Below are 25,227 nucleotides of genomic sequence, written 5' to 3'. Positions count from 1 at the left end.
ATGTACTGTTGCCTAAAGTCAAGTCCAAACTTGCATCACCGTCAGAGGCCCTGTGGAGATTATATGGGTAAGTGGTTTTCAATCCTATAGATTCTGGTGTCTGGTTTGGTTTTTTTTTTGGTAACAAATCTTTTGTTATAACCCCTTTACTAATCTGAAATGAAATTAATATCTAATATAATTTTGCTACACATATGAAATCAAAAACATCACATCTAACTATAATTATAGAAATGAAGTAACAGCAAAGTAAAATTTATAGCAGAAGAGTATGTACCCCAATATTTAAATGTTCCATTAAGGCTGCTCTAAAAATGTAATCAAGCTATTTATAGGAGATATAAATGAAGTACTCGTGTATAAAGGAGCGCGATGTGTACAACGTACTCTCAATGGTCAGAATAAAGTATTATCTCTCTCACACATGGAAGAAAGAGAATGATAAATGTGGCAAAAGGTGAACATTTAGTGGATCTGGGTGAAAGGAAAATGACAGCTCTTTGTATTATTCTTCCAATTTTTTTCTATACACCTGACATTATTTCAAAGTGACAAGTATAATACATGCTAGGGTATAGAATTTCTCAGTATGCTAAAACTGTAAATAATTAGGGTACATCCCAGGAGTTTAAGGTCAGTTCAAGAGCAGGAAATTATCAATGTGATTGAATAAATTAAAAGTTTACAGAAAAAAGTCCAAATGAATCTTTAAATTGATTCATAAAAATTATTCCATATTTTTCTATGATCATTAATGATAAAAAAAAAACACACAGTATACTAGCAACCAAAGTGAACATTCTTCACCTGATAAAGATTATTTACAAATACTTACAGCAAGTATTTTACTCAATGATGAAACTCTAAAAGCGGCACCCTTAAAGACGGTAAAAGGCCGGGATTCCCTCTATCACCGTGTGTGTTAGTCCCTCAGTTGTGTCCGACTCTTTGCAACCTCACGAACTGTAGACCACCAGGCTTCTCTGTCCATGGAATTCTCCAGGCAAGAATACTGGAGTGGATTGCCATTCCCTTCTCAGAGAACCTTCCCAACCCAGGGATCGAACCCCGGTTCCCTCTATCTATCTGGACCTGGGTTCAATCCCTGGGTTGGGAAGATCTTCTGGAGAAGGGAAAGGCTGCCCACTCCAGTATTCTGGCCTGGAGTTGCCAGAGTAAAACACGACTAAGCCACTTTCACTCACTTGCACACTTGATTCAATATCAACTACTGCTGTAGCCAAGGAATTGACAAAAAATAAGCGGGGGGGGGGAAAAGGATATGAAGGCTAACAGATATACTGAATTCTGAGAGAAATCCTAAGGCACTGCCCACTTAAGTATTCATGAGAAAATACTGGAAGTTCAATGCAGAGTCAATAACACGACTAAGCATCTTTTTACATACCAAAAAACTCAAAATAAAATTGCTTTAGTACAATACACAAATTTATGCAACCAGGGCAGAGGCTGTGGATGACTCGTATTTCCAATTAGGGGGTAGGACTCGTTTGGTCTTGTAGTATCGAGCCAACCGGTGAATACGGCTCTCAATCAGAATCAGACTGAATTTAGCATCTTTATCCTTTCTGTTCCTCTCAAGATGCTTCTGAACAGCGACAGCTTTCTTAATTAAATGATAGAGATCCTCAGGGAGATCAGGAGCAAGTCCTTTGGACTTAAGAATTCTCAAGATTTTGTTGCCTGTCACAAAACGTACTTGTGCAACACCATGAGAGTCTCTCAGGATCACACCGATCTGTGAGGGAGTCAGGCCCTTCTTGGCCAGTTTGTAGATCTGCTCCTTCACGTCGTCAGAAGTGAGCTTCAGCCAGGTGGGAACGGCAGAACCGACTGGGACAGGCCCTTCCCCGGAGTGTGCATGCGACCCATGATGGCGGCGGTGTGGTAGCAAAAGGCAAAGCACCAAGATTTTTAAAACACAGATGTTCATTAACAGAGCACCAGGGACTTTCCTGTGGCCCAGTGGCTAAAACTTGGCACTCCCAATGCAGGGGCCTGGGTTGGGTCTCTGGTCTGGGAACTAGATCACATGTGCTACAACTAAAAAGAACCTACATCCCTCAAGGAAGATCAAAGATGCTGCATGCCGCAAGTAAGACCTGGCACAGCCAAAAAATATATATATATATATATTTTTTTAAAAGAGCATTAAGGAAGACAGATTTGATAATAGACAAATTGAGTAAAACTAGAGCCCAGAAATACATCTATATATGAAAACTTGGGACAAAATAGATGTAGTTTATAAATTAATAGGGGATCAATGATATGCATTCCATATTAGGAAAAAACGGAAACAAGATCCCTACTTCAAACTTTCCATGAAAAATAAATTCCAAATGAATTAATAACTTAAATGTGGAAGATAAAATTCATAAAAAGATTTAAAGAAAATGGAAGGGATTGTGTAAGGAGAATATGACATAAACAGTACAATCCATAGAGGGAGAGATGGGTAAAACTGACTCCATCAAAATTAAAATATATATATTATTTCCTTTTTTTTTTTTTGGCCACATTCATGGATTGCAGGGTCTTAGCACTTTAGTTCTGAATTGAACCTGGGCCACAGCTTTAAAAAGCACTGAGTACTAACCACTGGACTGCCAGGGATTTCCCTATGCTTTTTAAAAGATGGCATCAAACAAAGCTCCTGCTAATTGATATTTCTCTCTGGGGCTCATTTACCGTCTGTACACTGGGCACACGAATTGCACAAGCTATAGAGGTGATCCTCACAGGGGTTCTCGCCGCTGACCCCAGCTTTGGACTCAGGGTGCCACTTGGGTGCTTTCAGATCTGGGCAAGCAGCATCGGGTCAGGCATTGCCCGATCAGCTGCGCCCAGAGTACTCCCTCTTTCTGTACCTTGTATTCAAGGCGGACTCTGAGCCTATTTAGAAAATTGGATGATTGTTACACCTACTTCACATATTGTCATGATGTTTAAAAGTGATAAATCATGCAATGGGCTCAGCACTGAGCCTGGAACATAGCAAATGCTCAGTCCTGATTAACTATAATTATGCAAAGGGACATTTATTAAGTGGGAGAGTCAGGATTTGAAACCAGGTCCATGTAATTCCAAAGTCTGTGATCTTTTAATGACACGTTTTTCTCTCTCAAAGAAACCATAGTGTAGTGTGTGTTAGTCGCTCAGTCATGTCCGATTCTTTGTGACCCCAAGGACTATAGCCTGCCAGGCTCTATCCATGGAATTCTCCAGGCAAGAATAGTGGAGTGAGTAGCCATTCCCTTCTTCAGGGGATCTTCCCAACCCAGGGATTGAACCCAGGACTCCCAAATTGCAGGGAGATTCTTTACCAGCTGAGCCACCAGGGAAGACATAGTGTAGTGTGGAGACAAACAAATCAATTGGCAAAGAGGTAGGTAAACTGAGGGACAGAGAAGAGCATCTAACATAAAGGATGTCAGAGACCCGCTGCTCTCCTCTCCCCCAACACCAGTGAATGGCAGGGCAGATGGTGTTTGAGAGAGAAAGGGAGAGACAGTCAGACAGGCATGGCCGTGAGTCTCACAGTCTTAAGAAGGAATAGCCACTGGTCCCTCCTGGCCCATCTTCCTACCCTAGGTCTTAAGAGGCCAGCCTGTGAGCATGGCCAAGGGTGCCTCCGAGAACAGGAGAGCCCACCACCTGTGTCCTCAGTCTGTGCCTGGATGTAGGGTCATGGCAACATTAATTCTAGACAAGTCCTTCACCTCCTAGTTCAACCTTCTCATTATACAGCTGGGGAGGCTGAGGCTCACAGAGCTGCAGTGTCCTGACCAAGGACACGCAGTGTTAGAGGGCTCCAGGCAAAGTGGAAGTGTGGGGGCCTCTCTTCAAAACCAGGAAAAAAGTAAGACTTCCCTGGTGGTTCAGGAGTTAAGACTCTGAGCTTCCAGTACTGAGGGGTGATATTCGATCCCTGGTCAAGGAACTAAGATCCCACGTGCCATGTGGCAAAAAAAAAAAAAAAAAAGTCAGGAAAAAAGTGCTGTTAAAGATACTAAAAAACAAAAACCCAAGCAAACTTCTTCCCCTTCTTTTGCAATCTGTTAAGGTTTGGGGTTTTTTTTTTTTTGGCCACACTATGCGCTCCACAAGATAGTAGTTCTCCGATCAGGGTTTGAACCCTGGGTCCCAGCAGGGAAAGCACGGAATCCTAACCACTGGACCACCAGGGAATTACCTTGATATTTTTAACTTGTCATTTGACTTTGCTTCCCATAGGCATGGGGATACTCAACAGGGAGAGTGCAGAGTCCCATGAGTGCTCTGGGTCCCATCCCACTATTCAGCATGGACAGTAGCCACCAGCTGCCAGACCACCTTCCTGCTAGCTGCATTTGTGATCAAAAAGGAACAACCTTTGAGACAGTCACTGGACACTCGTATTGAGGGCTGGCGTAGTGGATGATACAGCCTCATGGGCAATAAGTAAATAAATGGTATTGGGAACTGCAGAGGATGGAAAGGTATATTGATTAAGGTTCTCGAGAGAAAGAGAACCTTTCTATATGATACCTATATATCTATATATCTGTATCTATGCCTATGCGCTGAGATGTGCTTAGTCGCTCAGTCGTGCCCGACTCTTTGGGACCCCTTGGACTGTATCGTGCCAGGCTCCTCTGTCCATGGGGATTCTCCAGGCAAGAATACTGGGGTGGGTTGTCATGCCCTCCTGCGGGCGATCTTCCAAACTCAGGGATCAAACCCAGGTCTCCCACATAGCAGGTAGATTCTTTACCATCTGAGCCACCGGGTATCTATATTTATATGGTGGCTCAGGCAGTAAAGAGTTCGCCTGCAATACAGGAGACCTGAGTTCTATCCCTGGATCAGGAAGATCCCCTGGAAAAGGAAATGGCTACCCATTTCAGTATTCTTGCCTGGAGAATTTCATGGACAGAGGAGCCTGGGGGGCTACAGTCCATGGGGTCGCAGGGTCTGACACAACTGAGCGACTGACACTCACTTTCATACACATATACATACATGATACCTAGATGATAGATACATAGATAGATGGATAAACAGCAAGAGGATTAAAGAGTGAGAGAAAACAAAAGACAGTATCTTTGTTTTTAATATTGGCTCTTGCATTCCTAGCTTTTGGTAAGTATGAAATTCATAGGACAGGCTGAAAATTTGGGTAAGAATGTTGCATTCTTGCACCCGAATTCTGCAGGACAGCAGGTTGGAACGTCAGGCAGAGTTTCTAAATTTCAGGCTTATGTTTCTAAATTTCATCCTTCTCCTTCAAGAAACCTCTGTTTTGTTTTGTTAAGTATTTTTATTTATTTATTTAAGCCATACTGTATGGCTTGTGGGATCTTAGTTCCCTGACCAGGGATCAAGCCTACACCTCTTGCATTGGAAGCATGGAGTCTTAACCACTGGGCCACCAAGGAATTCCCTCTCTACAATTATTTCAAACCTTCGTGGATAAACCATGATACCTCACACGGGCCTGTGAATTTTGTAATATATTTAAAAAGCAAATTGTTTACATAGATAGAGGGCACCCCCCACCTGCACACACGCCCAAGAACAACTCTGTTTCAAAGGCTCAGTCAGGCATTTAATGGGGCTGAGCAAGAAGGACCCAAGACTGAAGGACCCAAGGACCTCACATCCAGTGTACCTGAACGTCATAGGAAAAATGTCCACCACGCTGAGGGGACTGGACTCTGTGCTGAGTGCTTGTCAAATATTCCTTACCACAATCACACGACAGGAGAAACCAACACTCCCATCTTAGAGCTGAGGAAACAGCCTCAGAGAGGGTCAATGATTTTCTTCCAAACTAGATATCTCAGACCTTAAGCTTAGGTTCTTTTTTTTTAACTTAATTTTTTTTGATCTGTGGCATGTCAGATCTTAGTTCCCCAACCAGGGCTTGAACCTGTGCCCCCTGCAGTGGAAGAGTGGCGTCTTTACCACTAGGCTACCAAGGAAGTCCCAAGGTTCTTTTTTAAAAAATTTATATTTTATTGAAGTATAGTTGATCTATAATTTTTTAATTTATTTATTCTATTGAAGTATAGTTGATTTATACTTTAAAATATTTATTTTATTGAAGTATAATTGATTTATAATGTGAAGTTTAAGTTCTTAGCAACCACATGGTATCGACTGTGTGTATCTTCTTGATTGCAGCTGAGAGCCTGGCACGCAGTAAGAATTCATTAAATGATTTTTGTGTGAATGAACTGAATGAATGAATGAGTCTATAGTATTTATAGAAGACTATAGAGGGTGTGAGAGGTAGGCTCAGTGAATCAATCTTGGGTTGAGGTCAGGCTTGGAAGGACGAGTGTCCACCCATTCTCATTACCAAATAGGTTCTGGGGATCAGTATGGGAGTAACCAGTTTTAGAAACGCTCAATCTGGTGTCGTGTAATTCACTCATTATGCAGCTCCAGGTTTGTACCTTCTCTTGAGGGCCTCAGTCTCCTGCTCCCAGTGGGAGGTTGGGTCTGGATCAGGAGGCAGCAAACATATTCTATGAAGGACTGAGAGTAAATATTAGCTTTGTCTAAAGACGAATTTGAGTCTCTGCCACAACTAGACAACCCTCCCACTGTAGTGAGAAAGTATCCTCAGACAATACATAGATGAATGTGTGTCTGTGTTCCAACAAAAAGTCATTTAGAAAAATAAACAGTTGTCTGGATTTAGTCTCTAGGCTACAGCTTGCTGACCTGACCTTTGAATCCCTTTTAATCTTAACAGTCCATGATATATATATATACACACATATGCCATTCTGTATGGTTTCCAGAATCTTATTTCCGCAAGCTGTAATCAACCCTCAGTCCCTGCAGCAAGAGCACGGAGTCCTAACCACCAAACCACCAGGGAATTCCCAACAGTGCATAATTTAAAAACTTAGAACCACACATATAAAGGACAGAAATAATCAGACAATGCCGTAATCCTTATATAATGTCCATGCAGGCGTTGCTAATCGATCACAGAACTCTTCTGACGAGAACGGAGTTGGCTTTTTATAATCAATCACAGATAGAGAACTCTAGCTGGAGCATTTCCTCTTTCACTCTTTCTTTTTGGCCATGCTGTGCAGCTTATGAGTCGTAATTCATAAGGAATTGAACCCTCGCCCATCGAAGTAGCAGCTCATTTTCTTAACCCCTGGACCACCAGGGAAGTTCCTCTCTTTCACACTTTATGAGGCAAATATTTAGAAAACGGCAGATACTCTCTTGAGTGTGACATTGAGGAAAATAGGAAGAAACAGAGAGTGGGAAGTCTGGCCAATTCTGTCATTCTTACCCCGGAGTAAGAAGAATCAAATCGTCCCCAGGGTGGTATAAGTGAGAACCAGAGTCCTGAACCTAAGCCAGGCTGTTTGACCCGACTGTGGTATTACCCACTGATGGAAGTCAGACATTCTGTCTCTCACTTGCCCTCCTGAGTGTGCTAGCTAGGAGTGAAAGCCCCCACATAGTAGCTCTCTGGGGCATTTTTATTTTCTTTTTTTCTTTTCCCACCATTTTTCTTTAAACTGCACTGGGTCTTCATCCCCTGCATTGGAAGATGGATTCTTAACCACTGGACCACCAGGGAAGTCCCCCCAAATTTAAATCACTGAGTGACTTCTGCATACAGGAATCAACTGCCTGTCTAGTTGGAGGATATTTTACAAATTAGTTCATGTGGAGCTTGGCAATGCAAGACTCTTGTGTCTATTTGAATTTCCATAAACCTCTACTTTGAAGAGTGAATTGGAACTTCCAAGCATCAAGAAGTTGCATGATAATGGGGCGAGAGTTTGGATTTTGCAGTGAGACAAATTTGGCTTGGGTTCTAGAGAGAATGATCACTCCTTTGATAATTAGAAGTCATCTATTCAGGACTTCCCTGATGGCTCAGTGCTAAAGAATCTACCTACCAATGCAGGAGACATGGGTTCAATGATATCTGATGTCTGATGGGTTAGATGATGTCAATGATCAGGGATTTTCCCTGATCTGGGAAAATCCCACATGCAATGGAGCAATTAAGCCCATGCACCAGAGCTACTGAGCCTGTGCTCTAGAGCCCAGCAGCCGAAACTCCTGAGCCCACGTACCTCAGCCACTGAAGGCCGTGCACCCCAGAGCTGGTGCTCCACAACAAGAGAAGTCACTGCAAGAGAAGCCCATCCACCACAGACAGTAGCACGCGCTTGCTGCAACTAGAGAAAAGCCCATTTTTTGTTATGGCATGAAATTTGTAGGGGTAGGAAGCATTCCTCTAACATCTCAAATTACACACTATAACTAAATGTTGATTATAGTGACTGGTGAGCTGCTCTGCCCCTTTAGCTCAGATTCACTTCTGTTCAATCATAAGGGAAACAATTCATTTATTCTTTTCAGAGTCCTTCCGCACCCATAACCTCACAACTCTGTGAGAAGCCTGATTTGTTAGAATTGTCCCATTTCAGTCAGGAAAACTGAGCTCCAAAGAGCTTTGTTGAAGGCAGAGCTCTTCTGTATCTTTTATGTGACAACTATTTATGAGCACCTTCCATGTCCAGACATGGAATAGGCACTGGAGACATAAGGGTATAAATACTGGGGCGGGGGGAGGGGCGCAGAGATCAATATCTGTTAGCTGAAGAATTTGTTGTGACCCACCTGGCTTCTTGGAATCTTTTAATCGATGGAAATCCAGAAGAGGTCTGATAAGATTTCTTAATTCAGGCAAGTCTTTATTGGGACACCAGAGAGCGAAAACAAGTAACAGTTTTTCTTGCTCACTTGCTTGGGGGGCTGGTGAGCCGGTCCTTTGTGTGGAGTGAGGTTGGGGATGAGTCCAGGGGGCTGGAGGGGTGGCTTGAGTGGTCTGCCCACCTCCTTGGCGGTGCTGTGTGCAGAGTGCATGTGTAGTACCCTGTTATTGCTCCATTTCACATCTCAGAAGTGGCAGTTGGGTTTTTGGGCTTTTTGTATCTTATTGTTCATAATTTGCCCCAACTGCGCATGTGGGTAGTTATTTTTAGTCCCTTATAGATACGTTGTATTCTGTTGCTCTAGGAGCCGTTAGTCCAGGTGCAAGCACTTAGAAACGGGTCCCAGTTCCCAGATCCCAGCTTGACTCAATGTTATCTGAAATTTGAGAAAGAAATTGCACTGAGCAATCAGTAGAGAGTTTCACAATTCCCTGGGAGTCCAAGAGTGGGAGAACTAGCGGTGCATTTCCCAACATCTTACCTAAGAATCCAGGACTAAATAGCATCTTTGCAGTTGACCTTTTATTTTAACCCCATCTCCACTAACAAGGCTAAGGGACGTGGGCCCCCACAATGTTCAGGGTTCAGATGGACACCTGAGATAGTTTCCTCATAAGCCTGCCGACATCTCCCAGGCCCGCCTCTCCTCTATTTTTTCCCTGGCAGTTATTTCAGTGGCCTTGCCATCTTGCCCGGGACAGGAATGAGCCACTGTCTCTCTAGTATCAAGCTTCCTGGTCTCTGCCTTCCTGTTTATGCCATGGAAGCTGGGAGGGGCCAAAGAAATGCTGGTGAGGCCACACCCACTAGTGAAGGTATAAATTGGGAGGTCTGGCCATCAGCATCACCCCTGCCCTCACCATGAAGCTCAGTGGCCTCTTCCCCTTCATGCTTCTTGCCCTGGGAAGCCTGGCACTTTGGGCTGTGGAAGGTGCTGAAAATGGTGAGTTGGAGATACCTTGGTACCATCTTGGCTGCAACGTCAGAGGTGGTGTGGGAATGTACCCTTCTCTAGACTGTGAACTCTGAGCTTAGCTTCAGGAGATGTCCCTGGGAGTGTGTTCATGTCCACCTGGGCTCCAGGGTCTCTGTGAGGGCTTCTGAGCATCTGAAAACTCTTCTTTTACTCTGCCATCTGTCAGCCCAGGTCTCACTCCATTGCTGTTCTTGTTCCTCTCTCTCCCTGCCTTGTTTCCTAGTCTCTGGTTCTCCAGGCATCAGTCTGACTCTTGCTGATTCTTTGCATTAATCTGTTTTCCTGCCTCAGGCTCTAGCTCTCCTCCTGCCCTGTCAGTTCCATTTATCTCTGTTTAGTTCCTTCCATCTCCATTACCCTCAGCCTTGCTTACTCCCTGTGTGTAGCCTTTGCTTTTGTCTGAGGCCAGAAACCTTGGCTGGGAGCCCTATGCCTCTCTCCTGACCATGTGTGTGATTTCATCAAGCTTGTCCAGACGGGGACTTCCCTTCGGACTTTGTGGACAGTCAGCTGGGCGAGGGTCACTGCTGGAGAGCGGTGCTTTGTCCAGGAGCTGTGATGGCCTACTCAACACCCAGCCCCCTCCAAATTCTTGAACTTCTCTTCAAAAGCTTTGAAAGCTGGGGCCTGCCCTCCTAGAAAAACTACCCAGTGCCTTGGAGATGAGAAACCCAAGTGCAGAAGTGACTGGCAGTGTCCACACAAGAAGAAATGTTGCCTCGACACTTGCGGAACTGAATGTCTGGACCCTGTCAACGTCACAAACCCAGGTGAGAAGGTGGAAGAGCTGGTGGGGAGGAGTGGAACGAAGGACACAGCCTTGGGGAGACGGGGATGGGTCCTGCCTGGCCACCTCTTCGCCAAGAAGTGTTGAGCCAAGTTTGTCAGGAAATCATCCAGCCCCAGACAGGAAGTTACCCACTTGGCTGGTAAAGCAGCCAGTCTGCTAAAAGGTCAGTTTTGCAGGTAATAGTCATCTGGTCATTCAGATAGCCAGGCAGTGGGCAGCCACCCCACCACTCAGCACTGGACAACTGGCCTCCTGTGTTGACTGAGGGTTTGATGTCAGAGGAGAAACAGATCCTATGTTCAGGGGGTACTTCCTGGCCTCGGGAAGGAGGTGGAGGTCATGGACACGGGATTTTCTCTGCTCAGGCTAGGGCAGGGGCTGGGGTCCAGAAGTAGGGGGCGGTGATGTGGAAGGCCTAAGCCTTCTAACCCATGACTCTACTCTCTCCAGTTAAGAAGAAGCCTGGGACGTGTCCATTGGTCCATGGCCGATGTCTGATGCTTAAACCCCTCAATCACTGTGAGACAGACGACCAGTGCGTAGGTACATTAAAGTGCTGCAATGCTGTGTGTGGGAAAGTCTGCCTTTCCCCTATGAAAGGTAAGGAGGGGCTGGGGCAGGCTGACCTCCCTCCCTCCAACTCTCTCTGTCTCAGCCCTCTGAAGTTCCCAGCATATGAACAGGGGACTCCTGATCCCAACCCCAAGCAGAGTTTCTGCCAGACTCTGTGGTCTTCAAGAGCCCTCTCTCCCAGGCTTCAGGGCAAGAATTTCCATAGGATGGCTCATGGCTTTGATTCTATCCCAGCCCTTCTGAGTAAGGGTCCTGGGCAAGTAACTCTCAGTCTCAGCTTCCTTATATGTAAAATGGATATAATTAACTTGAAAGTGCATTGTCAAAAGTACTGTTCAGTATGTGTTATTAAGGTTATTTCCAGGATGTTGTTTAGGGTCAAAGCCCAAGGGACCAGTGGATTTTGAGGATAATCCAGCTCAAGGCTCTGATTTATAGAGTTTTCTAGTAAAAATAGAGGCTTGTACTCAGCCTCCTGATACCAAGACTCCTTCAACTCTATCAGCACCTTGCTATTTTCTCTATCTCAAGGGATTTCTTGGGCGGGGGGAGAGAATGTGAAGATGACTCGGGTGCTTCCAATATTGAAGCCCTGATCTCATTTTCTCTCCCAGCCTGATTCCTGCCGTTTGGGAGAGTCTCTGGATTCCTACTCTGTGTGGTGTGGGAGTTCCATTTCTACGCCCAGTCTTGGATCACTCCTTGGCGAAGACTTGGTTCTAACACCAATATCTTCTTTGCAGAAGAAGCCAACAAATGTCTGTTGACTTATCAATAAATAAATGAGCATGTTTCTCTCTGTACATACTGCTTCTGTGATACATTGGGGAGGATGAGGTGGGTGGGTAGTGATGAGGAAATATCTGGATAAGAGGCTTCCCTCACATCATAGTTCACATCATAGTTCACATCATAGTTCTGAAAAGACTCAGCTCTGTGATTTGGGACAAACAACTTTATCTCTAACATCTTAATCTCTTAACTTACAAAGTGGTGATAAAAATCAGTGTATGGAGCATTGATATGTGCAATGCAAAATGAATAGCAATGTTACGGGGCCACTGCAGGCTCTCAAAAAATGGTGGATACTTGCCTTCTGCGGTGATCTTGAGCCCCTTTCATTTCTTCTCTCTCCCAAGACACGGCTTCTTCTGTCTTAAAGTAAGTGTTGAGCAGAACGACATGAAGTGATTATCAGTCCTGTGGGAGGACTCCAAACACTTCTGTCTGTCCATTGTATTGGGTTGACCAAAACATTTTGTTCGTGTCTTTCCATAACATCCTGCAAGACAAAACCCAAATTTTTTTGCCAACCCAATATATTGGTATCAGAATCTCCAAGGAAAGCAAAAACATAATCAAGCATTGGGTGAAACAGTGCTTCAACCCCATAAGACACATCCACAGTGGGCTTTGATCTCTCATGGCCAGGGAGTCTTTCCTGGCAGCTGACGCTGGGCAATTTACCTACATGCACTCCTCTCATGTAATGGTAAAGGGACTCCACTCCGTTCTTTCCTTGCTGAGGACAGATACAGCTGTGGGGTTGACCAGGTGCCCAAGGGCACACACACTCACATAAAATGAAGGAGCATGTGTTGAGGTTGAAACGGGAAGATATTTCTACACATGGAGTAAGTCTGGCACAGGCTGTGTTGGACTCTCTATCTCTTGGTAAGCAAGTATCATATTTCAGGCCGAAGACCCCTTCTGCAGTGGGGGATGTATGCTTGAGACTGCCTTTCCCAATATTAGGAATATTGTCACGGTAGGTCACATGGAGGATATGTTCTTGGCCAGAAACACAGGAGGGTGATACTGTTTTCAACTCAGTGGAGCGGAAAGTAATAAGAGCTGGAATTCCTAGAGCTAGGGCCAAGTAGGGAAATTTGCTCCATAGTTTTCTGTGCTCTATGGATTCTAAAGTAAACAGAGAACTTAATTAGATAATGATTTTTTTAAAAAGACGAAATTGTAATTCAATCCTCTCCTGAAAAATGTCACAGGTCGAAGAAAATAGTCCATACTATTTGAACCAATATGCTAAGAGCAACAATTGCATGTATTAAATTCACCATTTCAGAGATGAGGGGAAAGGAGAAGAGCCACTGAGTTCATATTCTATGAGTCATTCATTTCATGTTAATTTCATATATTTCATTTTATTCATTTTAGCCACCCTCCAAGTTGACTTCCAATGATCCTCACCTCTTAGTATTCACACCCTAATGTCGTCCCCTCCCACATTTTTGCACAGTTGGTCTGTGTGACCAATAAACCATTGCAGAGTGATAGATCATTTTGTCCTTATGAGATTAGATCATTAAAAGAGATTAGTTTCCATTTTGGGAGGCTGTGCTCTCCTCAGTCATCTACTCAGGCAAAAACTCAGCTGGCACGCCATGAGGACATTCAGCCATCTGTGGAGTGGCCCCAGTAGAACTAATGTCTCTGGTCAACAGCCTCTGTGGAACCAAGGTCCACCACCACGTGGGCGACTTGGAAGTGGATTTTTCAGTCTCCGTCTAGTCTTGTCCCAGCAAACATCTTGATTATAACCTGTGAGAGACCCCAGATCAGAACCATCCGGCCAAGCTGTTCCTGGATGTTTTTTTTCTGTTACCAAATGCTTTATTGTTATCATCAGTTATCCGCAACATTAAACAAGGTGGGAGATGACAATGCTGGTTTATGTTAATGTTGGTGGTGGGATAACACTTCATCACTTACACATAACCAGTCAGTTTTATTACTTAACATATAATAAGTTCACACAAAGTCTAAATAAAGCCTTCCAAAAATCCACTGTATAATCCTTGATCAAAATACGAATGAAAAGAATTCAGACTTTCTTGTTCTTTTGATAATATGATCTGAGAAATGTGATTTTTATAGTTTAAAAAACAGACTAATTATTTATGGTTTACAAAATGGATGGATGTACCTTAATTATATGACCTTTTAGGGAAGGGTTACACATACTTTCCTTGGCTATCTATGAAGATTTCTTTATTTCAACCATGTCAGCATATATTCATGACTTCTATCAATTGCTTTCAAGAAGACACATGAGGATTTAAATAAACCTTAATTCTCAGACTGTGAGATGATGTTAATGGTTTTAAGATGCTGTTTTGGGACAATTTGTTATGTAGTTATAAATGACAAATTTGCTGAGGTTAGTAAAAATTTGATACTACAACCAAATACTCTGACCTGTAGAAGAAAAAATAATTATGTGCCAATTTTGTCTGCTCTGAACAAAGATGGAAACAGCTTAAACAAAACGCTCAACAAAATTCAGTAAGTTTTAAACAGCTCTCCTAAAACTGAAATGTGAATTCTTCAATAAAATTAGGAATGGAAATGGGGATTCCCCTTGGCGGTCCAGTGGTTAAGACTCTGAGCTTCCAGTGCAAGGGGCATAGGCTCAATCCCTGGTCGAGTAACTAAGATCCCACATGCTGCATGGCACAGTCAAAATATTAAAAAAAAAGAAAAAAAAGGAAATGAAAGGATAGAAATTAATTCAAAAAAAGGAAAAAAACAAAACTTTGTAGCAAAACCTACATTAAGTTGAATTTTCAGAGGTATTGTCATTAAAGTCGTAAATAGAATGAGTCACCACTATTTTTCAACAGTGTATGAGATATACAAAAATATGCAATGAGATAAAGGAATAAAATGTGTAAGGATGAGAGAAGCTTATTGTTATTATTGGCAGACAGTATCATTTCCTACATAACAATTTAAGACTTTCAATATAATGGATGAAGTTTAATTTCATTGGAATTGTGGGGTATAAAGTTTATACAAAATTCTATGGCATTTCTCCACATTACCCAAAAGCAGTCAGAAATAATAAAAGTAGACATAAATAATCCCAAGAAGCAAACTCTACAATAATCCTAGGAACAAATCTACAAATTATGTCAGAACATCATGGATTAAAAGAAAAAAAAAGAATTTTATTTGAAGATCTAAAATAAGAACTGAATAAATGGAGAATTAATGTTTGTGTTTGGAAAGACTCAATCAGGTAAAGATTGCAACTCTTTAAAAATGCATTTACAAATTCAATAAAACTGCAATAAAAACCCCAATACGATCTTTAAAAACAACTTGGCAAAGTTATCCTACAGTTCATATATTAGTATAAAGGTTGCAGAAGAGCCAAGAACATTTTTAAAAAGTACAAGAATGGAGGATAGTCATACCACATACCAAAATATTATTACCCCTCCCTTGTGAACTTCCCTCCCACCTCCCACCACATCCCACCCCTCTAGGTTGTCACAGACCACCATGTTTGAGTTCCCTGCCTCATACAGCAAATTCCCACTGGCTATCTATTTTACACACAGTAATGTACAGGTTAGTTATGTATAGGCATAGCTAGTAATATGTACATATTAGTTATGTATAGGCATAGTTCGTAATGTATAGGCATTCCGTCCCATCACTTCATGGCAAATAGATGGGGAAACAGTGGAAACAGTGACTGACTTTATTTTGGGGGGCTCCAAAATCACTGCAGGTGGTGAAATTAAAAGACACTGCAGCCATGAAAGTAAAAGACACTTACTCCTTGGAAGGAAAGTTTTGAACAACCTAGACAGCATATTAAAAAGCAGAGACATTACTTTGTCAACAAAGGCTTGTCTAGTCAAGACTATGGTTTTTCCAGTAGTCATGTATGGATTCGAGAGTTGGACTGTGAAGAAAGCTGAGGGCTGAAGAACTGATGCTTTTGAACTGTGGTGTTGGAGAAGACTCTTGAGAGTCCCTTGGACTGCAAGGAGATCCAACCGGTCCATTCTAAACGAGATCAGTCCTGGGTGTTCACTGGAAGGACTGATGTTGAAGCTGAAACTCCAATACTTTGGCCACCTGATGCAAAGAACCAACTCACTGGAAAAGACCCTGATGCTGGGAAAGATTGAGGGCAGGAGGAGAAGGGGACAACAGAGGATGAGATGGTTGGATGGCATCACCGACTCAATGGACATGGGTTTGGGTGGACTCCGGGAGTTGGTGATGGACAGGGAGGCCTGGCATGCTGCAGTTCATGGGGTCGCAAAGAGTCGGACACGACTGAGCGACTGAATTGAACTGAATGTATAGATTTCAACGTTACTTTCTCAAATCCTCCCTCCTTCTCTTTCCCTCGATGTGTCCACAAGTCTGTTGTTTTATGCCTGTGTCTCCATTGCTGTCCTGCAAGTAGATTCATCAGTACCAATTTTTGTTTTTAAGTTCACACTGACAACTTTCACGGAGTTTAATAGTAATTTTTAACATAGAGTATTAGGCTTCTAGCTTCCCAGGTGGCTCAGTGGTAAAGAATCCACCTGGAGAAAAGAACCTGGAAGGTTACAGTTCACGGGGTCACAAAAGAGTTGGACATGACTGCACAGCTAAACAACATTAGGGTTCTACCCTAAGAGAAATAGAACAGGTAGGACCAGTAGGAGATATATATATATTTTTTTTTCATAGCAATATGTGTGTGTGTATTTATTTATTGTTATGACAAGTTAGCTCATGCAGTTTTGGAGGCTAAGTCCCATAATCTGCCATCTGTAAAATGAAGACCCAAGAAAATCAGTGATATAATGCAGTTTAGGTCTGAAGACCTAAGAGCTGATGGTGTAAATTTTACTCCAAGGGCAGGAGACAAAGAAGTGAGATGTCCCATCTCATGCAGCTGCTGCTGCTGCTAAGTCACCTCAGTCGTGTCCGACTCTGTGCGACCCCATAGACGGCAGCCCACCAGGCTCCCCTGTCCATGCTCCCCATGCATTTCCTTCTCCAGCGCATGAAAGTGAAAAGTGGAAGTGAAGTCACTCAGTCGTGTCCGACTCCTAGGGACCCCATGGACTGCAGCCCACCAGGCTCCTCCATCCATGGGATTTTCCAGGCACGAGTACTGGAGTGGGGTGCCATTGCCTTCTCCCATCTCATGCAGAGAGGCAGGAAAAAGGTATAAATTCCTCCTCCCTTCACCTTTTGTCCTACTGGGCCCTCAAAAGTTTGGATGAGGCCCCACACACACTGAGGAGAGCAATTCACTTTACTGAGTGCACAGATGCAAATGCCAGTCTCATCTGGATACAACCCCACAGACACACCTAGAAATAATACTTAACCTGTGCATTCATGGCCAGTCAAGTCGACACATAAAATTAACCATTACAAGTCGACTGAGCATCCATACAGATCTCCTTAAACCATACTTAATCTTCAAGTAAAATAATGACAGGGTCATAATCCTGCCAGACAGGGTACAATTATCCTGTATAGAACCCAAAACACATTAACTCCATTCGCAGAAGAGGAAGTAAAGCCCTTGAGTGATATTTACTTTCCTCCTTCATATCCAGTAACTTAAACACTCTGATGTTAAAATTAACAATACATAAATACTACCATCAAGTCATCTTATGTTACATGATAAGGTAAAAAGAGACAAAAAAAAAAAAGAAAATATAGAAAATACGCACACATGGGTTCATAGCAAAATGAGGAAATGTCAAGACTATTACAGGCCTCACATCTGTAACTGTTCACATCGTTGGAGCTGGTATTTACAGTTACTTTCTTCCACTGTCCTTCTGTAGCCCTTTGTTTTCATAAATCAATGACTTAATTGCAGAGTGAAATATATAATATTACCAAGTCTCTATGGGATCTCCTGTATTCCAGACATATGCTTCCACACCTTCAATATGGAGCAGTAGTCCAATTTTCCCTGATAGTCATGATTAACCACTCCAGCCAACACCATAACCCTCTTCTTTACCTGTTGTTTTAGAGACATGAGGAACCCAAAGTAGTCAGATGGTAGTTTTATTTTATTTATTATTATTTTAAAAATTTTTGGTTGCACTGGGTCTTCATTGCTGTCAGGCCTTTCCCTGGTTGCAGCGAGCTGGGGCTACTCTTCATTGTGGTACATGGGCTTCTCATTGCGCTGGCTTCTCTTAATGCGGAGCACAGGCACTGGGCCAGGGGCTCCGGTAGCTGCATCTCACACGCTCTGGAGCGTGGACTCAGTAGTTGCAGTACATGGGCTCAGTTGCTCTGCAGCACGTGGAATCCTCCCAGACCAGGAATCAAATCTGTATCCTCTACACCGGCAGGAGGATTCTTAACCACTGCACCACCAGGGAAGTCCTATTTTATTTATTTATTTTGGCTGCACCTGGATGGTAGTTTTATTTTATTTTTTTCCAGTATAAAATGAAACTTTATTTTTTTAATGTAAATTTATTTATTTTAATTGGAGGCTAATTACTTTACAATATTGTATTGGTTTTGCCATACATCAACATGAATCCGCCACGGTGTACACGTGTTCCCCATCTTGAACCCCCCTCCCACCTCCCTCCCCATACCATCCCTCTGGGTCATCCCAGTGCACCAGCCCCAAGGTTCCTGTATCATGCATTGAACCTGGACTGGCGATTCGTTTCACATATGATATTATACATGTTTCAATCCCATTCTCCCAAATCATCCCATCCTCTCCCTCTCCTACAGAGTCCAAAAGACTGTTCTATACATCTGTGTCTCTTTTGCTGTCTCGCATACAGGGTTATCGTTACCATCTTTCTAAATTCCATATATATGCATTAGTGTACTGTATTGGTGTTTTTCTTTCTGGCTTACTTCACTCTGTATAATAGGCTCCAGTTTCATCCACCTCATTAGAACTGATTCAAATGTATTCTTTTTAATGGCTGAGGAGATCCAACCAGTCCATTCTGAAGGAGATCAGCCCTGGGATTTCTTTGGAGGAAATGATGCTAAAGCTGAAACTCCAGTACTTTGGCCACCTCATGCGGAGAGTTGACTCATTGGAAAAGACTCTGATGCTGGGAGGGATTGGGGGCAGGAGGAGAAGGGGACGAGAGAGGATGAGATGGCTGGATGGCATCACTGACTCGATGGACGTGGGTCTGAGTGAACTCTGGGAGTTGGTGATGGACAGGGAGGCCTGGTGTGCTGCAATTCATGGGGTCGCAAAGAGTCGGACACGACTGAGTGACTGAACTGAACTGAACTGAATACCCCATTGTGTATATGTACCACAGCTTTCTTATCCATTCATCTGCTGATGGACATCTAGGTTGCTTCCATGTCCTGGCTATTATAAACAGTGCTGTGATGAATACAGGTACACGTGTCTCTCTCAATTCTGGTTTCCTCGGTGTGTATGCCCAGTAGTGGGATTGCTGGGTCATAAGGCAGTTCTATTTTCAGTTTTTTAAGGAATCTCCACACTGTTCTCCATAGTGGCTGTACTAGTTTGCATTCCCACCAACAGTGTAAGAGGGTTCCCTTTTCGCCACACCCTCTCCAGCATTTATTGCTTGTAGACTTTTGGATAGCAGCCATTCTGACTGGCGTGAAATGGTACCTCATTGTGGTTTTGATTTGCATTTCTCTGATAATGAGTGATGTTGAGCATCTTTTCATGTGTTTGTTAGCCATCTGTATGTCTTCTTTGGAGAAATGTCTGTTTAGTTCTTTGGCCCATTTTTTGATTGGGTTGTTTATTTTTCTGGAATTGAGCTGTAGGAGTTGCTTGTATATTTTTGAGATTAGTTCTTTGTCAGTTGCTTCATTTGCTATTATTTTCTCCCATTCTGAAGGCTGTCTTTTCACCTTGCTTACAGTTTCCTTTGTTGTGCAGAAGCTTTTAATTTTAATTAGGTCCCATGTTTATTTTTGCTTTTTTCAGTTCGATGGGATCACTGCTGTGTCACCTAGTGGAAACATTCCTCCCTCCAGAACCAACACCTCCAGCCAAGAGTACACAAAGGCAAGGGGTCGAAAAGGTAAGGTTTGCTAGTGGCCCCCTAGTGGTCATAGTGGGAGGTGCCCCTCCATCTCTACCTCTTGATTTCTGAACCCATGAATCCTAATTATGGAAGAAACAGCAAGATATATCAGACACTGATTGAGAGCATGGACAGCCTTCGAGAGAACCTTGCCCCGGGCCTGCAAGGTATTGTCATCTGGCTGGCACTCCAGCTGAGTCTTCAAAAGGCGGTTTCAGTGTTCTAAAAAGTCAGTTGTTTTAGAATGATGCTGAATTCCATGAGCACGGGCCCATTGCCATAGTCCTTTTGCTGTGAAGTGAGTTCTTTGATCAGAGCATTATTGTGAGGCAAGGTGGATTAGGCATTCTGTAAGTACATGTCTGGTAGTTTTGCATACAGGGGAACATTGCATACAGGGCATGCAAATTCATATCCAGAGTGCTATTCCCTGATGTCCCTTCCATGATGCAAGTGACCTGATGTAATCAACCTTCCACCAGGTAGCTGGCCCATCACCCCAGGGAATGGTTCTGTACTGGGCATGGATGTTGGTCTCTGATTCTGGCAGATCAGCACTCAGCAGTAAACAACTAATTATATTTCTATATCCCAGAAACAATTAAAGATGAACTTTTTACAGTCACATCAAAAATCAACTAAGATTAAGAAAAGATGTACAAAATCTTTATGGAGAAAACTATTACATTTTTCAAGAGAAATTAAAGAATACCTAAAGAGAAAGAAAGAGATACCATATTCATAAATTGTAAACCTTAAGGATTATGCCAAAGCCTTTAACTGTGTGGATCACAATAAACTGGAAAATTCTGAAAGAGATGAGACTACCAGACCACCTGACCTGCCTCTTGAGAAACCTATATGCAGGTCAGGAAGCAACAGTTAGAACTGGACATGGAACAACAGACTGGTCCCAAATAGGAAAAGGAGTACGTCAAGGCTGTATATTGTCACCCTGGTTATTTAACTTATATGCAGAGTACATCATGAGAAACTCTGGGCTGGAGGAAGCACAAGCTGGAATCAAGATTGCTGGGAGAAATATCAATAACCTCAGATATGCAGATGACACCACCCTTATGGTAGAAAGTGAAGAGGAACTAAAGAGCCTCTTGACAAAAGTGAAAGAGGAGAGTGAAAAAGTTGGCCTAAAGCTCAACATTCAGAAAACTAAGATTATGGCATCCGGTCCCATCACTTCATGGGAAACAGATGGGGAAACAGTGTCAGACTTTATTTTGGGGGGGCTCCAAAATCACTGCAGATGGTGATTGCAGCCATGAAATTAAAAGACGCTTACTCCTTGGAAGGAAAGTTATGACCAACCTAGATAGCATATTGAAAAGCAGAGACATTACTTTGCCAACAAAGGTCTGTCTAGTCAAGGCTATGGTTTTTCCACTGGTCATGTATGGATGTGAGAGTTGCACTGTGAAGAAAGCTGAGCACCAAAGAATTGATGCTTTTGAACTGTGGTGTTGGAGAAGACTCTTGAGAGTCCCTTGGACTGCAAGGAGATCCAACCAGTCCATTCTAAAGGAGATCAGCCCTGGGTGTTTTTTGGAAGGAATGATGCTGAAGCTGAAACTCCAATACTTTGGCCACCTCATGCAAAGAGTTGACTCATTGGAAAAGACCCTGATGCTGGGAGGGATTGGGGGCAGGAGGAGAAGGGGACGAGAGAGGATGAGATGGCTGGATGGTATCACTGACTCGATGGACATGAGTTTGAGTAAACTCTGGGAGTTGGTGATGGACAGGGAGGCCTGGCGTGCTGCGATTCATGGGGTCGCAAAGAGTCGGATACGACTGAGCGACTGAACTGAACTGAACTGAATATAATAAAGATGTACTTTCCCCTGATATATTTATAGATTCAGTACCATCATGGATAAAAATTCCCATAGGTTATTGTTGCTTTGTTTGTTTACATGTGTGTGTATCTTGCAGAAGCTATTGAAGAAATGTATTTGGAAAAGCAAAGAGACAAGAATAGCAAAAACCTAAATGAAGAATATAAGAACAGGACAGGGACATCTCTGGTGGTCCAGTGGTTAAGAATTTGCCTTCCAAAGCAGAGGACCCCAGTTTGATCCCTGTTCGGGGAACAAAGATCCCACATGCCATGCAGTGTGGCCATAAAAAAAGGAAGAAAGCAGTAAAACTTATTCTACAAATTATTACAATTTAGCATAAATTGAAGTAAATAAAATATTGTGATATTGGCAAAGGATAGACTCACAGACCAATAGTATACAACAGAAAAAAAAACTCAGCAATGTGAGCCAGGCAGGTTTAATATGAAACTTATAACTAAAAAGGCAAAAAAGAAAGCTCTAGGACTGAGGGAGAGTAAGTAGTCAAGGAAAGAACAAACTTGCTGGAGAGTGAATCCTCTCCAAGGTTAAGATTCAGACTTATCAGAGAGGATGTGGTGGCAGTCCGTTGGTTGGCAGAGAAGTTGGTCGGCTGAGTTTTCCCAAACCAGAGCTGGTCCACAGTCCGAGGGCAGAGGCCGGCTGGGGGAGCGGGAGGGATGCTCCGGGCAGCTGCCTGCTGGGGGTGCTATTGAACTAACCGGGAAACCTCAACCAGGAAGCAGCAGCCTGCTGGATTGTCCTGGGAACTCTTCTGGGAGCTGGCTAGGCGGGGCTCCACTGAACATACCTGCTGGGTGAGCTCCACTGGTGGGCATCACACACCAGGGTAGTGGTGTCAGAGCAAGAAAAAGGAATGCACATGAGAATCAAGAAAAGGAGCCCCTTTCTCCTCCCTCCTGTGTCTGTCCTGCGCCCACTACTGATAAAGATTAACATCACGTCAGCTGTGCTGTGCTTAGCTGCTCAGTCGTGTCCAACTCTCTGCGACCCCATAGACTGTAGCCCACCAGGCTCCTCTGTCCATGGGGATTTTCCAGGCCAGAATACTGGAGTTGGTTGCCATGCCCTCCTCCAGGGGATCTTCCCAACCCAGGGATTGAATTGCAGGCAGTTTCTTTACTGCTGAGCCACCAGGGAAGCCCAAGAATACTGGAGTGGGTAGCCTATCCCTTCTCCAGGGGATCTTCCTGGCCCAGGAATCAAACCAGGGTCTCCTGCATTGCAGGTGGATTCTGGTAACCAGCTGAGTTACCAGGGAAGCCCTCATGTTGGCTAACAAGGGAGAATGTTCCCGTATTACAAGCCAGCAATCAAGGATAGATTTGGAGCTGAGAAGCAATAAATTCGAAGCTCACACAAACCAATTAGAATAAAGAGCCCCCAAACAGTCCCCTTCACATGCAGGAATTTGATTTATGTCACAGGTTGACTGGCAAACCAGTAGGGAAAAGAGACTGCTTTCAATAAATGGCATTGGGGCAAATGGCCACCTCTCTATGCATATTTTCAGAAAAGAAGGAAAAAGAAGAGAAACTTGATCACAACCTTTCATAGCATGCAAACAGTTCCAAGTAGACAATATAACAGGCAAAACTGTAAAACTTTTAGAATGTGACACAGGATAATATTTTCATGACCTCAGTATAGAGAAAGATTCTTTAAAGAAGACACAAAAATAGTAATCATAAAGAGATTGGTAAGTTTGACTACAATAACATTTAAAATTCTGTTTAACAAAAGATACTGTTAGGAAAAGGAAAAGGTGAACCACAGGTTCGCCGATTGCTCCCTGCTTTTCTGACCCTGGGGCCTCTAGGAAGCTGGGGGCAGATGAGGGAGGTTGCTGCTATTTAGAGGCATGGTCCTGGGGAAGTGAAGGCTTCCGGGTACCCGAAAGGTCTAGATTGGACAGTTGAGGACCCCAAGCCCCATTTCATGGGAGCAGCACTCATTTCAGAGAGAGAATGTCCAGGCTGCCCTGTCCTGTCCTCTTCTGTTCCACCCCATAAGCACTACCCTCACACTCCCAGATCATAGCTTTTCTTAGGTTCTGGGCAGATGCTAACAGATCAAATTTTCCCATGAAGCATGGGTCCATGCCCCTAGAGATCCATCTCCTATTACCTAGTGATCTTTGAGAAATCACAAATTCATGTGCCCATGAAATTCATGAAGGTTTTCAGATGTGCCTGCGTGTGTTTCTACAAGCCTGTGTGTCTTTGTGACGTGCCTGCTTGTGACTCAAAGTGTGGTCCACAGACCAGCAGTGTGCTTATTTGGGAGCTGGAGAAGTATAGCATCTCTGGCCCCATCCTAGATTTATTAAATCAAAATATGTGTTTTATGGTTCTTACACACATTCAAGTTTGAGAAGCCTGGCATACCTGTTTGCAGCTGCCCAGGAGAGCTTATATTTTATTTAGGAGAAAGCGTCAGTACTCAGAGGCTGGATGCATTGGATTACATCTGCATGTTTACGGGCACACTTGTGTGTCTGTCTATATGTGTGCTGTGATTCTTTTTCAAAAGAGAAGAGCACTTCCTGCGGGCTGATTATAGGCCAGGCACCCTGTAAATTCTTTTTTTTTTTAACTGGAGAGTACCCGTATATAGGTTCACAGGTCTTTACATTATTATTTATTTCGGCCATACTGCAAGGCATGTGGAATCTTAGTTCTCTGACCAAGTATCAAACCAGCACTCCCTGCAGGGGAAACACGGAGTCTCAATCACTGGACCACCAGGGAAGTGCCCACATGGTAAAATTCTTAACACCCTCACTTGTATCCTCTGCCTCATTTGAGTTTCTTGAGGGCCTTAGGGAAAACAGAGAGTAGGGATGATTGGTGTTGAAAGCCTTAAAAAATATCCAAACACTTTGACTTGGTATGTTCCACCTCTAGGTATCTGACCTCAGAGAAATCGGAATTAAAGAAAACATGACTCATGCAGAAGGATTTACACATACACATAATCTTTAATAGAAACCAAGAACTGGACACAACTGGTTTTTCCAGTGGAGTTACAGAAATCATCACAAAGCCCTGAAGAGGACAACAATGTGGTCATTAACTGAGGTCAGCTCTATAATTATTTCCTGAGTGGACTTTCCAAGCCAAGTGCATGGTGTACCCAAGAGCTGACAGATGTGGCTCCACTCTGATGAAGGTCAAGATATTGATGAAGTTGTATGACATTGGGAAATTGTTTTGTAACATAGACCAGAAAAGAGGACATGAAATACACAGTGTAATCACAGTCAAGGGAAAAAATGCGCTGGAAACAAAGCAAGTCACACCTTCCTTCCAGATGAAGGGTGGGGAGGAGGCAAGAGACCTGCCTGAGACCTCAGACAAGAAGCCTGGGCATGTGGTCCTGTGAAAGCCTTGGC

The 25,227-nt window shown here is 43.4% G+C and overlaps 1 protein-coding gene and 1 pseudogene across 1 annotated transcript; one reads left to right on the top strand and one right to left on the bottom strand.

The window, feature by feature from the left end:
• Nucleotides 1–1,431: 1,431 nt before the first annotated feature.
• Nucleotides 1,432–1,920, bottom strand: LOC783797 (small ribosomal subunit protein uS15-like; annotated as a pseudogene).
• A 7,697-nt stretch (nucleotides 1,921–9,617) lies between these two features.
• On the top strand, nucleotides 9,618–11,911 carry SLPI (secretory leukocyte peptidase inhibitor). Its single transcript, NM_001098865.2, is given in 4 exon segments — nucleotides 9,618–9,714; nucleotides 10,359–10,517; nucleotides 10,988–11,137; nucleotides 11,725–11,911. Coding segments are annotated over 4 exon segments (396 nt in total). The 5' UTR covers nucleotides 9,618–9,632; the 3' UTR covers nucleotides 11,730–11,911.
• The last annotated feature ends 13,316 nt before the right edge of the window (nucleotides 11,912–25,227 follow it).

This window comes from Bos taurus, chromosome 13, assembly GCF_002263795.3.
Source record: "Bos taurus isolate L1 Dominette 01449 registration number 42190680 breed Hereford chromosome 13, ARS-UCD2.0, whole genome shotgun sequence".
Classification (NCBI taxonomy): Eukaryota; Metazoa; Chordata; class Mammalia; order Artiodactyla; family Bovidae; genus Bos; species Bos taurus.
Note: the sequence above shows the minus strand (reverse complement) of the source record. Positions and strands in the feature narration are given on the sequence as shown.